The 15,383-nt window shown below is 31.3% G+C and overlaps 3 protein-coding genes across 3 annotated transcripts; 2 read left to right on the plus strand and 1 right to left on the minus strand.

The window, feature by feature from the left end:
* Nucleotides 1-1,442: 1,442 nt before the first annotated feature.
* On the plus strand, nucleotides 1,443-3,515 carry LOC124922100 (protein IQ-DOMAIN 12). Its single transcript, XM_047462824.1, has 5 exons — nucleotides 1,443-1,523; nucleotides 1,621-1,917; nucleotides 2,044-2,217; nucleotides 2,698-2,829; nucleotides 2,914-3,515. The coding sequence occupies exons 1-5, from the start codon at nucleotides 1,446-1,448 to the stop codon at nucleotides 3,322-3,324; spliced, it is 1,092 nt and encodes a 363-aa protein (XP_047318780.1). The 5' UTR covers nucleotides 1,443-1,445; the 3' UTR covers nucleotides 3,325-3,515.
* A 561-nt stretch (nucleotides 3,516-4,076) lies between these two features.
* On the minus strand, nucleotides 4,077-9,095 carry LOC124922101 (DNA repair protein recA homolog 2, mitochondrial). Its single transcript, XM_047462825.1, has 8 exons — nucleotides 8,861-9,095; nucleotides 8,684-8,753; nucleotides 8,340-8,557; nucleotides 7,533-7,620; nucleotides 6,942-7,114; nucleotides 5,607-5,753; nucleotides 5,377-5,511; nucleotides 4,077-4,785 (listed from the first exon to the last, which is right to left on the minus strand). Exons 1-8 carry the CDS (start codon nucleotides 8,939-8,941, stop codon nucleotides 4,498-4,500), a joined length of 1,200 nt encoding a protein of 399 aa, XP_047318781.1. The 5' UTR covers nucleotides 8,942-9,095; the 3' UTR covers nucleotides 4,077-4,497.
* A 211-nt stretch (nucleotides 9,096-9,306) lies between these two features.
* Nucleotides 9,307-13,285, plus strand: LOC124922102 (protein FATTY ACID EXPORT 1, chloroplastic-like). The gene is made up of 6 exons (XM_047462827.1): nucleotides 9,307-9,485; nucleotides 9,567-9,777; nucleotides 10,460-10,627; nucleotides 11,793-11,839; nucleotides 12,414-12,454; nucleotides 13,051-13,285. The coding sequence occupies exons 1-6, from the start codon at nucleotides 9,387-9,389 to the stop codon at nucleotides 13,142-13,144; spliced, it is 660 nt and encodes a 219-aa protein (XP_047318783.1). The 5' UTR covers nucleotides 9,307-9,386; the 3' UTR covers nucleotides 13,145-13,285.
* Nucleotides 13,286-15,383: the final 2,098 nt, after the last annotated feature.

The following is a 15,383-nucleotide window of genomic DNA, read 5'->3' on the forward strand; positions in this document are numbered from 1 at the left end:
AGCTTTATAATGTTTGATTTCTTTAGTTGATTAATTTTCAGCCTTAATTGAGATTATTTTCATCTTTGGCTTGTTTTGAGTTGATGGCTAATGGGTTCTTGATGATGAGATATACTATCTTGACCTTATTTGTACTTTGAGAAACATTTTGTGAACTTAATTTTACGGTTGGATTCTACATAATGTAAGAAAAGATTATTTGACTAATTAGTAATTTATCAAATAACCCATTGTTTAGAATCTCCTTAAACTTCTGATTGATTCAAATAGCTAAAAAGAATGTGCAAAAATAATGTAACTATTCTATTGAAGTTGATATTTGAGTATGTTTTCTAAGTTCAATAAAGCTTTGAAGGATTGTTCATATATTATTTTTCCTTTAATAATTATATCCCCCTATTAACATGACCATTCCCCATATGCTACAAGAACAATTAGATATTAAACAAAATTATGTGAAGTAAAACAATCAATAATACATAAAACATGTTAAGAATCTATGTATATAATTAGAATATTTAAAACACTAGTACTAATTATGACAATTAATTCTTTTTTTCTTTTTCTATAATAACAATCACTGACCTAACACATTAATCATTCTACGTTCCCAACTTCAATCTAAGAAGTTTCAAAGATAATCGAATTTGAAATCTCGAGGTTGCAAGTCCTTAATCACGTATTTGATCAAGTAAAGTTTAAAAGAGGTAACATTTGCAACTCAATACTAACTTTTTTTTTAAATCAACTAGTAGTCAAAATGACAAACAATTTTAATTTTGTTTAAAAGAAAAGAAAAAGACTACTTTCTAAAGCTGCATATTCTGGGAACTATGAGTTGCCTTTTATCCCCCCAATAAAGTTGCTTTACAAATTTCACCCTTCAAATTCAAGACATCGCTTTATCTCACACTTAGTCCCACTCCCACATGAAATGAAGAAAAAATAATAATTTCATTTCACATTATTGAAGGATGTAAGCCCAAAATTGAGCTAAAACCATCCAAGAAAAACAACTTTAACAGCCTTTCGAGTCTGTCCAAGTATTAATCGAGCATAACCCAACTCTCTAGCCTGTTCAGGTATTAATCAAACATAACCCAAGTCTTATTATTGTTGAAATTGTTTATTGAACACCATCTCTTCATATTTCTGCTTTAAAGAAAAAAACCCACATGCAGGAAAAGTCTATAATGTGTTGGTCATCACTCAAAAGCATATAATCAATGAAAAGACCATTCTCAAGATAGTAGGCCATGTTATGAGTAATGATGCATCACTGAAAAACACTTGGTTTTTTCTAAGAGTGAGGTTCTTGAAACAGTCTAGTCTCTGCTGTTTGTGGACCAGACCAACCTAATGGGTTTTCTTTTTCATCTACCAAACAACCTATTTATGCCCCCAAGTTTCCTAAAGTTTAGTAAGCATCCTTGACAGGACTCTCCATGGGAAAGAAAACAAGCTGGTTTAGTTTCTTCAAGAGACTCTTCTTATTGAAATCGAAGTCGACAACCAATGAAAAGGCCGGTTATCTGCTTTTCTTTTTCTTTTGAAAACCAGAATCTAGCCCTTTTTCTCTGTAATGAAAGTGATGATTGAATTCCTTTTTATGATTTTCAGCAAGCCCACAAGAAGTGGAGATTAGCGTTTCATAGACTCCAGCTAAGGCAATATCCATTGCTTCCGATTTCATCGGCGTCCCAGAAATTGCTAAAAGAAGCAAGAGAGGAACAGAGAAAACAGGCTCTGGCAGTTGCAATGGCTACAGCAGCTGCAGCCAAAGCTGCTGTTGCTGCTGCTAATGCTGCAGCCGAAGTTGTCGAGTTCTTGGGAATTCCAGAGTCTTATATTGAGCATCTAAACAGGAAACAAATATTGGCTGCCACCAGAATTCAGGCCGCCTATAGAGCATTTCTAGTCAGTATTTTCTCTTTTTCTTTTAAGAGAAAATCTGATCTAATGGGTTTTCTGTAATTTTTGCTGGATTCTTTTAGACTTTCTCTAATTAGTTCAATGCAAGAGAAATAAACATGTCTTATACAGGCCAGAAAAGCACTGAGGGCATTGAAAGGATTGGTAAGGCTTCAAGCAATTGTCAGAGGAAGAATAGCAAGACGTCGATCCAATGTTCTTAAGTTCTTGCCACTTCCATTGGCGAAGACACGCTCTTTACGTGAAGGAGAGAATACCTGTTTTCTCGGGGAAAAGCAATTGAAGGTACACGAACAAACAAGAAGAAATCATACATAAATTCCTTAGAGTAATAGACCCATAAATAAGTATTCAAGTTTATTTTGAAATAAATAAAAGTATCTAACCATTGTTTGATATGGGGTTATTTGAATAACCAAATGGATGCTCTCAAATACCCTTAATTGATGTAAGTTGGTTATTTATGTTATTTGAATAAAATGATTTAAAAGGTTACTATGATTTAGTATTTTAAAATATAAAAAAAGGTAGATATTTTGGATAATTATTTGAATTGATGAAGTTGATGATAGATTGAATAGTGGTTATTTGAAAATAATCTCAATAACCACATCAAACAAGGCCCTAGTTTAAAATTATCACTTAAAAATACTTCATATCAAAACAATATGGTTTAATAGTTTAAAGGAAAATTTCAAAATTTACTCAATTCCTTCTATGTCAGATGTCAGTTTGTTGAAATAAGCTTTTTTGTTCATATTGCAGCTGAATTGCAAGAGTTACAGAAGTTGGGATTATAGCATATTCTCAAAGGAAGATTTGGAAGCCTTGCAGCTAAGAAAGCAAGAAGCAACAAGCATGCGAGATCGAATGAAGAAATATTCATCTTCTCATAGAGTACGGCGTAAATAGAAAGAATGACACAATAGTTCTTTTTCTTATCCCATTTTGTGTAATTTTCTTTCGAAAAAACTATTTCAGGAGAGACGGATCAATGAATACCTGGAGAATTCAATGATTGACAATGGGAGGATGATGAGCCCACTTCTAGAAGTGGAAGGAGCGGGTATTAATGGATCAAGAAAGAGGGAATTATCCAAATCAAGATCAACTGTTTCCTCGAATATTATAGAAGCCGAAACATTCATAAGAATGCAATCAAGTTTGAGGAAGGAAGAGCCTGATTCCCCAATTGCACTCCCAAGGAGATCATTTAACCGAACTGAACAAAAATCAGTATTGAATGACAGTTGTATGGTGAATTCTCCAGCCTTGCCAACTTATATGGCTGCCACAGAATCTGTCAAGGCTAAGTTGAGATCAACAAGCACACCGAGGCTAAGGCTGGGAACTTATGATCAAGATTTTCCATATAAATCAAGAATCTTTTGAAAAACAATTCCAGATCTGAAAAAAAGATGATTAAGGACATGAAAGACCAACAGGTTGTATATTCTCCATCGAAATACTACAATTGTTTGACATGTAAAAAAAACAAGCATGGGATACAATTTACACACATAAACAACGCTTTGGCTAAATTTGTGACAAAATGAGACTTTTTTTTTGTAATTTTCTTTATTGAGTGGGGTTGATTTGAGTTCGTGTGAGCCACTTTGTTATCACATTTTAATCCTGGAAAACATGCATTATTAATGTCTGTCATTAATCACGAGAATTTAGAACACAATCCAGATCATGATCCAGAGTCAGAAAATATTCTTGGGATCTATAATCAGAAAATAACCTTGGTCCTTGGATCATGAATCAAAAATAATTTGTCTACCAAATAAAGTATAAAATAACACTAGAGTCTAGGTCATGATCCAAAAAGACAATCCTTATACCAAACCATAAAAAAGATACTTCCAATGAGACCATGGTTGTGACTAATATTGACAAAATATCAATTCCAAATATGGTGTTTCATTCTCATCTTTTAGATGTATGGTGTCCTGAAACAATCTTCTGGGATGTACAAAATTTCACATAAGAATTGTATAAACCAGCAAGGCTAAGTTTATGCCTGCCAAATAAGACCAACTTTTTGGTTGTTTAAACAAAACAAAGAAAAAATGTATTAAAACAATCATAACTCAATCCCAGTTCCAAGTTCTAATAATTGATGAGATGATCTAAAATACACTAAGTTTTAAAAATATATATATCACATAGAAACTTTGTCAAACAGAAATACAAATGTGTCTGCATACAAAGTTATAACTTACATTATGCAAATAAACCAAAACCAACCAATCAATAACTGAGATTCTAATTTTCCCTAAACTTGTGTCCATAAGGTTCGATCGAGATTAAGTTCACTAAGAAATCTACATAAAGAAAAAGTAAAAAGGGAGCAATTTTTTAGGACTTACCTAATCTGCAGATTACAGCATGAACATCCAAATATCATAATGCAAAACCAATTTCACATTATTCTTATAGCTTCTCACTGGACAGAGCTCTTCAACCGAAGAACAATTTAAAATTTCTGAAGAAAGAAGCATTTTTCCAGTAAATTTTCGATGGAATCTTTCCTACCAAATTTTCAGACCTCGAACTTTATCATTTGATTTCCGAAAAAAGAAGGGTTCTTAACGATTTTACCATTTCCTCTAGCCGGACACTGTTTTCAACCAAGTAGCCTTCAGCTTCTTGTTTAGTTCTAAAAACACGCCCGTCCATTAAGTAATGGCCATTTTCTCTTGAAATTACACTATATTCACTAGCCAGTTCCAAGACCTCAGATACACAGCAAATTCCTTTTCCAAACAATATCTCTATATCAGCTTTCTTCATAGGAGGAGCCAACTTGTTCTTCACCACTTGAACATTGATCTTTACTCCTGTAACCTTTCAAATAAAACGCAGAAACACGACAAAATTTGGCTTGATTTTGTACTAAGGTTTGATGTTAAAAATAATAATATTGTTATAATACTAAATACTAGGGATACTTTGATCAACCCAAATAATTTAAATTTTTTATCAAACAATTCTTTTCTAAAGAAACAGTAAATTTTAAAATAAATCCATATCAAACAAGCCCTTTTTCTCAACCTGATCCAATCCCTAATCAATATATATTGAGTCCTAACTTATAACCCAATCCAGTCCATCTAAATTCAATCCAATTAAATCCAATCCAAACTTTTCAAATCGAACTTTTCAAATTACTTCGTTTTTAAAGACTCTATTTTGTAAATTAGTTAATGATAACAAAAGAAATTAAAAAATAGATAAGTATATTAACTCTTACTAGGTGGTCAAATATTACTCTTCTTTTTACCAGTTTTTAGGTTTAGTTAAACTTGTCAAGCTCAAGTGGAATAGATATGAGCTCTATTTATTTTTTAAATTGCTTTTGAGGCTTCAAGCTGCAGCTGGCTATGTTATTGCTCTAGTTTCGGGTTGTAAAAAACAAAGAAAATGTTTGATGCATACCTCATCGTTCATCTTGAGCAACCCTGTTCTGAAAATTCTCAATCTCACAGCTGCATAAAATGGCAAGGCGTTTCCACCGCAAGTTACTATCTCAGCATGTTTAAAACCCTTATTGGATGTCACCTTTGATCTCACCTATAAAAGGCAATACCAGACTTAAATGATCTTATCAGCAACTCAAAATTATATATAGGGCAAGGGAATAAAAGGACTTAAACACGGAAATATACCTGATTAATAAATATGACAAGAGTTTCAAAGTTGCATAATGAAGACTGAATTTTACGTAAGGCTTGTGTCATAATTCGTGATTGTGAGATCTTGTAATCTTCACCTGCAAGTGCATCTATGCACTTCCCAGGAATAAGAGCAGCTACCTGTGGGATTTCAAACCATTGTAAGACTGCAGGTAAAAAAATAAAACATCCATTGATTTGATGAAGGCAACACTTGGCTAAAACACTAACGAAGGAAACATAGACATGAATCATAACTATGTTCCACAAGTGTAGCTTTCTCTTCCAAAACCATCCTAGAACAAGCTTGCATGAATAAAACAACATGTAGATGATGTAATTGGGAGGGTGAAAGAAAACAGAACCATGGAAACTGTTATTTTGTCATCCAGAATATAGTGTGATTTTTTTGCTTAATTTGGTTGAGAGATAGTTTTCTGTATCATGATCCAAATTATTTTATCATTGTGATTTTTGACAAACATAACAAATGTAGATTTTTCCGAACCATAATCCATACGAAAAAAATGCATACCAAAACAGCTTGCACCAGTTAAAGGAGTTTGTGGGTTTATTTAGGAGTTCATGTATATATCTGATTGCTATGCTTTAATTCCTTCCATATTTGTATTAAGACTCGAGTTAACATCTTACGACAATTAATTTATCATCTGTTTGCAACAATTGACTCTAGTTAACAAAATTTGTATGAGCTGTATCATTCAGTTCTACGAGTTTAGAGCTAGTATGGCTGATATATGATTTTGTTTTATGTCATCTAATAGATTAATTATTCAAGAATACTTTAATGGGTGATATTCAGCCTTCACAATTATATATGTTAACACCCCAACTCCCACATCAAAAACAAACAAGATGATGAAGATCGTACATAGGGCATGAACTAAGGTAGTGCCTCCATAAAGGATAGTTCGTGAGAAAAGAAGGATCATGCTTAATATCAAAGGCTTACATTAAAGGAGTGCAAGAACAGAAACAAGAATCATATGATAGTAAGTGCAACAATGAATACAATTAGGTTACATAACTTTCAACAAGAAAAAACATCAAAGAATATTATGTGGAGAAACCAAAAAAACAGTCAACCACATGTCAAAGTAACGACATGAAAGAAACTTAAGAAAAAAATGAATCTTTTATTTTTTTGTAGACCCAACTTATGAGCTTATTAATAAAAGACAAGTATTAAATTTTCCTACAGCTTAAATAATCAATTAAACAAACAGAGCACAAAACAAGTACATTTTTTCTTACTTAAATAAAGGCGAAGAAGATGAGAGAACCCAAGAAGATAGAAGAAATACATACACTGTCAATTACTATTACATCAATGGATCCACTTTTGACCAATGTGTCAACCATGCACAACAAATTTTCAGCAGAATCTGGTTGGGATATAAGGAGGTTTTCTGTATCTACACCCATGGATTCCAGTAGGGAAGGGTTCATCGCATTCTCCACATCAAGATACGCACAATAACCTGCTAGAAAACACTTAAATAAATAAAAGAATTCACTTTTAACAAAAGCTTGTAGCATGGTATTTCAGATACAAGATTAGAACTCTAAACATTCTAACATGTTATACCATAAAGAATAAATAAGAAAAACTTAGAAAGCAAGCATTGTAATAATAAGAATTTCTAAAAGGGGGAGTAATGTATCACAATTGTAAATAAGTAGTATAGGGTTAAGAGCATTGTGGTAAATAAGAGTATACGACATAATTGTTAATAGTGTAGATGAATCATATAAAATAACTTAGAGGTCTAGTATTAGCAAGATGATTAAATCAGTTGAAACAAAGTTACAATTTTCTCTTCTTCTCTGTGGAGAATGGAAATACAGAATTGTCACTGTATGTTTGTTTGGAAAACAGGAAGAAAGATTTATTTCCACCTCCAAGCTTCTGGGCTTCCTTGATAATGTGTAAAGCAAGTGTTGTCTTGCCTGATGCTTCTTGGCCAAAAATTTCAACCATCCTCCCCTGCAAGACAAACATATATCGAAAACACAATTCAGATCTTTTTATTAATTTGAATACAGCATTTTCAACAAACAAATAAAGATATTGATGAAATTGTTTCATCCTTTAAAAAGAAATAGATAATGAGAATAGTTGATAATGAAAACAGAAAATAAAAAATATAACTAACAGTCATCCATTAAGGGCTTATTTGGAAATAATCTGGGTTATTTGAAAGGAAAAAAAAATGGTGTTTGATGTAAATTGAAAGGATAAAAGTAAGGATATTTTGTTATTTTAGTTGATGATTTGATAGAAGAAGTGCTTGACTATGTGAGAACATGGTTTATTTGGATTCATTCAAATAATCTTATACCAAACAAGCTATTATTTAACACTAAGAAATGTATAAATGGCATTGGATCCAGGGTTGTTTCAGGGGGGGTTCTATATTTAGGATTGGTAAAACTTTTGATTTATTGCCGATTAGACATGTTCAGTGTCCTTTGAGACAACTGGTGATTGTGATTAAACATGTTTAGATATCCATTTGGGTTTAATCCTCACTTTTCTTTTGATTAGTACAGTGTATAAGGTCTTTGAGAAGATATTATCAACTAGCTATATCAATGAATATAGATAGGTTACTTCTTATGGCTAAAGTTTCCTACAAAAACAACACATTTAAACTATAATTGATTAGTATGAGTTGTAAACATAAAACTATTTGAAGAAATCACCTTTGGAAGTCCACCCACTCCAAGTGCCATATCGAGCCTTAACGATCCAGTTGATATGACAGGCAAACGTCTTGAACCAAAAAATCGCTGCAAAGACAACATGGATTCTCTACCAAAATCACCAGCAAGTTGTGACAGTGCTGAACTAAGGGCCTTATGTTTTTCCACCGTTTTACTATCATCATGGGGTTCATCACGTTCAAATTCTGATACATCAGCTGAAAACCAAGTATTTGTAACCAAATTATCAGTTCTTAAAGGCCATATAACTAGCATCAACCACCTAATAAACAATTTTCCCAGCTTTATAATGAACAGAAGTGGTCTAATACGGTTCAAAATACCTGCCGACGATAGATTGCAGCTTTGAGCAGCAGCGGCGGCGAACCCAGTGGCTGGTTCTCTTCTACCACTCTGGAAAAAAAAAATGAAAAGTTGGTAACAAGGCAAAAAGATAGAAATGGAGCAGAGAGTGTATAAGATTAAGAGAGAGTGTACGAAGGGGAGACGAAAAACGAAACCTGGGGTTTGAAAGAGGGGAGGAGAGAGTGGATAGGGAACTTGGCCAAGGCAATGAAGTGGGAAGATCTTAAAAGCGCCATCTTCAGTCGCCTGTAGAGGATGATTGATTCCAGGGATTCTCTATTGTTCTTTGTATACAGCTTTTAAGCTGTATTAGAGAAGAAGAATGAGCAGCTTCCCGCCATTACCCACTTGCAAAATTGGGGATTCCAAGCGGACTGCGTGCGATATCGATGGCCAAGATTGTAACTTTGAAACTCTTGTCAAATTGGGTGATTTCAAGTTTAAAGGACAAATTGATCTAACAATAAATTTAGTGTCTATATTGATACTTGTAAGTATGTAAAGGGTTCAAATTGATACATAATTTTTTGGTGGAAAAGTCCAACTTTATTTTCTTCTACTCCCTACCTTTGACCCATCAAAGGGGACAAGCAAGCTTCCTTTCCTTCCCGCTTCGACCGTAAGAGGTAAAGAAAGAAACCCAAGAAAATCAGCCGTTTGAATCGTCGGTAAGCGGTAACCATGTCGTCGGCGATCTCTCACCTCTGTTCATCACCGATCAATTACCGTACTTTATATCATAGGTCACAGCCTCTCCCATTCCGTCAACTTCATTCGAAGGTACTTTTCTATATTCCATTTTGCTTCAACAATTGTACTTCCACTAGATGCGAATTTCGTTTCATATTTGAACAATTGTAGGTTGTGATTGTGGCCAAGAGCAGTGTTGGAAGTAGCACTGGAATTTCGCATTCACAGACCAAGAATAGTTTTAGTCATTGCAATTCAGGTTCATCCAAGTCGCCAATTAAGGCAGTAGAAGGAAATTCCAATGGAGAAGTAATTAATGAGCCGGTAGAACAAAAGATAAGAGCATCCATACTCCATGACTTTTGCCTGGGAATTCCTTTTGGTATGACTGATTTATATGTTGTGCTTACCTGTTTTTCTGATTTACTGTCATGTAATTGTCACGGAAATCTAGGATTCAATATGATAGATATAACTATAAAGAACTATATATGTGTTAATTCTGCGTTTTAATGGGTTAATACTGAGCTCATGTACTATTCTGAGATGTTTATTACACCTCCAATTCAAAAAAGAAATCTAAAAGTGATTTTAATTATTCAGGATAGTTACAGAAGTCTGGCATTTGTATGCAACAAAACATAGTACTTAGTCTTATTACAGGTGTCATTGTTGATTTTCTTGGTGATTCTTAAAATATAAATGATGAATTTTATCAGAGAACTTGAAATCAAAGAGAAAAAAGAACCATATTATGCAAGTTTGGATCTTTGTGTGTGCCCTAATGAATTTTGGTTCACTATTTGAGTTAAGTTTGGAGTTAGCAACTTACTTCAGTTGAAATCAGATATATCAAACTAAATTATTTGTCCTGGCTAACAAAAGTTGTTAAATGTCATTGAATTTCACATATAATTCTGTTATATACAATTAGGTAGTGTTACACTATCTGCTTAGAATTGGTTTATTTAAGTTATGAGGCACATTTAGACCCTTTTCATGAACGATATAACCGAAATTAATCTTCTTCTGCAAGTGAAATTATGTTTATCATCTTTCCACAGGTGGACTCATTTTAGGTGGAGGGTTGGCTGGTTTTATTTTTACGAGAAATCTTACTACACTAAGCACCGGAGTGATCTTTGGAGGCGCTTTGTTATCTCTTAGCACCTTAAGCTTGAAGGTGTGGAAACAAGGAAAATCCTGCCTACCGTTCATTTTAGGACAAGCAGGTAATTGTAGTTTCCTTTTAGTAACATCTCACTAGAACCATTATCTGATGTTTGGCTTTCTGCTTTTGTGTGTGTGTGTATTTACTTGCCTGTAAGGTTTATATTTTGCTCTTGTATGCAAATCCACAGTTGAGAACTTCTTAGAAATTAGGAAAAGATATTTACCTCCATAATTGTCTTATATTAATTCGATACTTGGTTTGCTTCATTCTTTTGGTGAGCTTCCTAAAAGTGTATTTTGTTAATATACTTGAATTTATATATGCAAAATAAGAAAACTAGAGAGTATGAATAGGATGATAAGGATAAGAATGATGCCAAACAACAATAGCACAAAACATAAGAGTAGATAACAAAGGGGCAAGGGAATCTCAAGAAGAATATACAAGAAGATGAGCCTCTTTATGAGAGATATGGGTTAAGGTAGACGAATTGAAGATTAGAAAGAATGTGTTGCATCGATGAGGAGTTTCTAGACTTAGGGGAAATAAAAAATAAGTAGTCAATAATTAGAAATTTGAGTATATGTCGGTTCAAGTTTGTTTTCCAATGCTAGCCTCCCCAGGGATTAGTTGAGGTGTGCCAGCAATAATAATACAATAACTAATGAGTGATTAAGTGTCTTTTTCCAACTCTTTTTCAGTTTCTTAGCTTTTATTTTCAGAATTTTATAACTGGTATGTAGAAATTATTTGCCAACTTCTCTTTGTGTTTTATCTTTTCCTTTTTGTTTCTTGGAAAGAAATTTGGTTTGTTTCTGAATTTTTTGAAATTTCTTGTTGTATATTATTGTTTTTATTCTTTTAGGAAACTTCATGTCAGCATCATTTATAGAAATCATGTGTGAAATTTGTCAACATAAGATTTGTGTAGACATTTGAGTATTTTAGTGAAAAGGAAAAAAATTGCCTCATTTATGTATGTAGATTTACTGACACTAGAGTAACAGAAAATCTTTAGAAGAATACAATGATTGAATATTTGTACTTTCATAAGTTGTCAAATGACTAAAAGATTTGTTAAATGTGTTCATTACGTTAGTAAAAGCTGGAGCTTGCTTGAATCAAGTTCTGGAAGTAGATATTTTTGCTCTAATCTTTAACTACTCTATGCAATTACATTGTCAGACTATATAAAACATTTAACATTTTGTGTTGACTTGTAGTACTTGCTGCAACCCTTCTGTGGAAGAACACACAAGCATACTCTCAGGTAATCTTTCACTATGATCATAACGCATACCCATTTGAAAATGCTTTTTATTTTTGTTTTTTATCTGAATTTGTAACGTAGCAGACTAGAGATCTAGGATTTGTAAAAGAATTATATATTAGACTAAGAATGACATAACAATCTTAGAGGTAATCCATATTCAATAACTATTTTACTAATTACTCCTAATAATACGTACTCCACTATTTATAGCCCATTAAATTACTTCTTCTCATAAAGGAAAACGATTAACCCACTCTACCAACCACCATAATATTGTTAAATTACAACTAGTTATCTGCTACTACTACCGTTACATGATCCAGGTAAATTTTCACTATCATCATAACACAATACCCATTTGGAAACACTTTTTGTTTTTGTTTATGAATCTGAATTCAATACAAATGCATTTAGAAACTAAACTTAGTCTGATTCAGAAGTTAATGGTTACTTCTCATTTAGATCCGGATACATAAACATAAATTTTAAGTGTTTCAAATGGGGGTTTATGGTCAACTTGTTTTCTCTCAAACTGTGTGTCTAACATTTTATATTTTTGTGGTCAATGCAGACGAAGAATATTTTTCCATCAGCCATCTTCTCTGTCTTAAGGTACTGTAAAATCCTACTGTTATTTTTCTGTGGCTAAACCAAAATTGGGCCTTAAGCTTGAGCGAGATATTCAAACAAAGTCACTTGTTTTTTGTTCAAATTATGACTTCAACATGTTCAAATAGTATAAAATGCCTAGGGTAAAGTTGGCTGAAAATCACCATTATTTTGCCCATGATTTACAAATTCTTCCTTACATACAAACACACTACTTATTGAGAAAGTTTTCTTAAACTCTTCTCAAATATGAACTATTTCTTCCTTTCTCTCGCACATTATTTTGTTTGCTTATTAAAGACTTGTTTTGCTTCCTCAACTTGTAAAAATAGTTCAAATGAAATAGTTCATATGAAAGACTTGTTTCTCTTATTTAAAGGATTAATGAAAAAGCTCAAGGATACTTTGGTCATTTGACCCAAATAACCACTTTTTCACGCACAAGTTCAGGACCCAAAATGGTTTTTGCCCATAAACTGAGGAAAAGTTAGCAAGAAAGAGTAATGGTCATTAAGTTCAAGACCCTAAGTTGAATATCTTTAGGGACCAATTTATGATTTTAGCCTTTCTTAATGCACCTTTTTTTTTCTTATGCATAGTGCTGCAATGTTATGCTTTTATTCCTATGTGGTACTTGCTGGAGGAAACCCACCACCAAAAAAGAAGAAATCAACTGTTGTTGTTTCATCGTGATGAGGATCATATTTGTTTCTTACCTTGGTTGGAACATGTTCCGTTTCTTGGTTACACTTGGAGTTGTTTGTAATCGGTTTTATCCTCTCTTTGATTTATACAATTAGTTTATTTTATGTTATACAAGTGTATCCAGGTTTTTATGTTTTTTTAAACAATTAAAGGCAATTTCAGCTATGTGAGTAGAAGAATAATTAACTTGTATTGTCTACAAATTTTGTAGGATATGCAATGTTTTCCCTAATGGCACATATACATGTTCAATTGTTTGTTTTTTTACCTGGATTTATTATTGTAGATGGCTAGCATGATCCTAGCATTCTTAGTTAAAACAAATTTTTTAATGTCTCTAGTTAAATTTAGTTTAAACTTTATTTTAATTGACTGATTATGTTGAACATGGTGAAGGAATCTTGTAAAATGTGAAAAAAAAAAAATTAGATTGCATTGGCCTCCATCATTAAAATAGGTATTTGTAATTCATAAATTTGAAAAAAAAAATACAATTTATTTTAAAAAATACTGTTATTATTTATATATAATTAAATCTAAAATTAGTTTAAAATAATAATAATAAATAAATAAATGATTCTATAAAGAGTTATAATTATAAAATTAATTTTATTAGTTTATTTATTTGAATAAATAATTTTTTTGTTAGTTTATTTATTTGAATAAATATTTTTTTTCATATAAATTTACTTTATTTCTGTAAAATTGTATTGAAATAATTTATTAAGTCGCAAAACAATTATAAAATCTCTAAATTGGAAGAGTTTGTTCAATATTTTAAACCATATGATGTGATGAGTGATTCAAACTAAAAATTATAATAATAAAAGTGGTTTATATTTGAGTTTTATGTAATAATAAATACAACCAAGATTTTAAGAAAAAGTTACCAAAATGAAAATTATCAACACCATATGAAAACTTGTAATTTTTTTTTTTAATTCCTACTCACATAAATAATCAATAAATTTTACTTTGTCTTTTGACTCAATTTGATTTTAAGTAATTATAATTACTTTGATGAATATTAATATATAAAATTAAAATACAAAGTATTTTTAAATGGGATTAATCATAAAGTTGGTTTAAATGGTTCTGAGTGGAATCAAATCCTAATATAAATACTTAGAAGAACTATTTTAGTGAGTTCTTTTAAATTATATATCTATAATATTATTTTTAAACAAATTATTCCATTTGAAAAAAATCTCAATTGAAGAGTTTAGTTTAAAAATCCAAACAAATGGTAAAGTTGTTTGATTATATAATCTTGGTAACCTAGAATAATGTTATAAACACTACATCAATTTACAGTAAAAATAATTCAATTGAAAACTAAACATTCAGAAAATTTAGAAGAAAAAAAAATGTAAACAAGTCATACGGAGTTGAACAAAGCAACTAAACCGAGTAATCATTTCAGTGAGAAAATGGTTTTCATTTATTTTATAAGATAAAAGATAGGATGAAACAATGATTTATTCCATTTTAGAATCTATATATATCGAAATATTTTATAGTCAAATAATTTACAGAAGTTATTTAAAAGTTTATAGGATTTTTGTTTCTCACTTTCTCTTGCTTGAAAAGGAGGCCATATCAAACTAACTTAACAATTGTATTTATATATTTGATTATAGATTTTTTTTTCATTATTTTATTATTGTTTCTTTAACCTAAAAGACTTGGTAGATGTTAATAAAAATATTGGCTTTGTTAAAAGGTTGTTATTTGTAAGCATCCATTCCATCTAATCAAAGTTATTGAAGGGGTCGGTTTAATGTAAGATTGTATAGATTTTAGTAGTTCTCACGTCTTTTCCAATTTTATGTTTAAATTAATCTATCAAAAAAATCAATGTCAAAATTACACATTTGTAATTTTTATCCTCATTTTTTAACTATAAAAGTAGAGATTAAAACAATACTGGAACAAATTGACTCTGATCATTTTCATAATATATTAATGATTAACTATTTTACTGTTTTTTTTTTTATTTAGAAAATCAATAATATCATTATATCATCTTCAATTACAAAGTTCAGGTTAAATTTAATTGTCTATAAATTTATTTACATCGCTTCAAGATGGGTTTAAGCAATTTGAACGATATGAAGAACTTCTGAATTTTTATTCATTGGAAAATTAAAAAATGTTTGTGAAGAGCATTTATTGAAAGATTGTACTAAATTAGAAAATTTCTTAAAACAACAACAAAAAAAATTAA

This window comes from Impatiens glandulifera, chromosome 1 (genome assembly GCF_907164915.1).
Source record: "Impatiens glandulifera chromosome 1, dImpGla2.1, whole genome shotgun sequence".
Taxonomy (NCBI): Eukaryota; Viridiplantae; Streptophyta; class Magnoliopsida; order Ericales; family Balsaminaceae; genus Impatiens; species Impatiens glandulifera.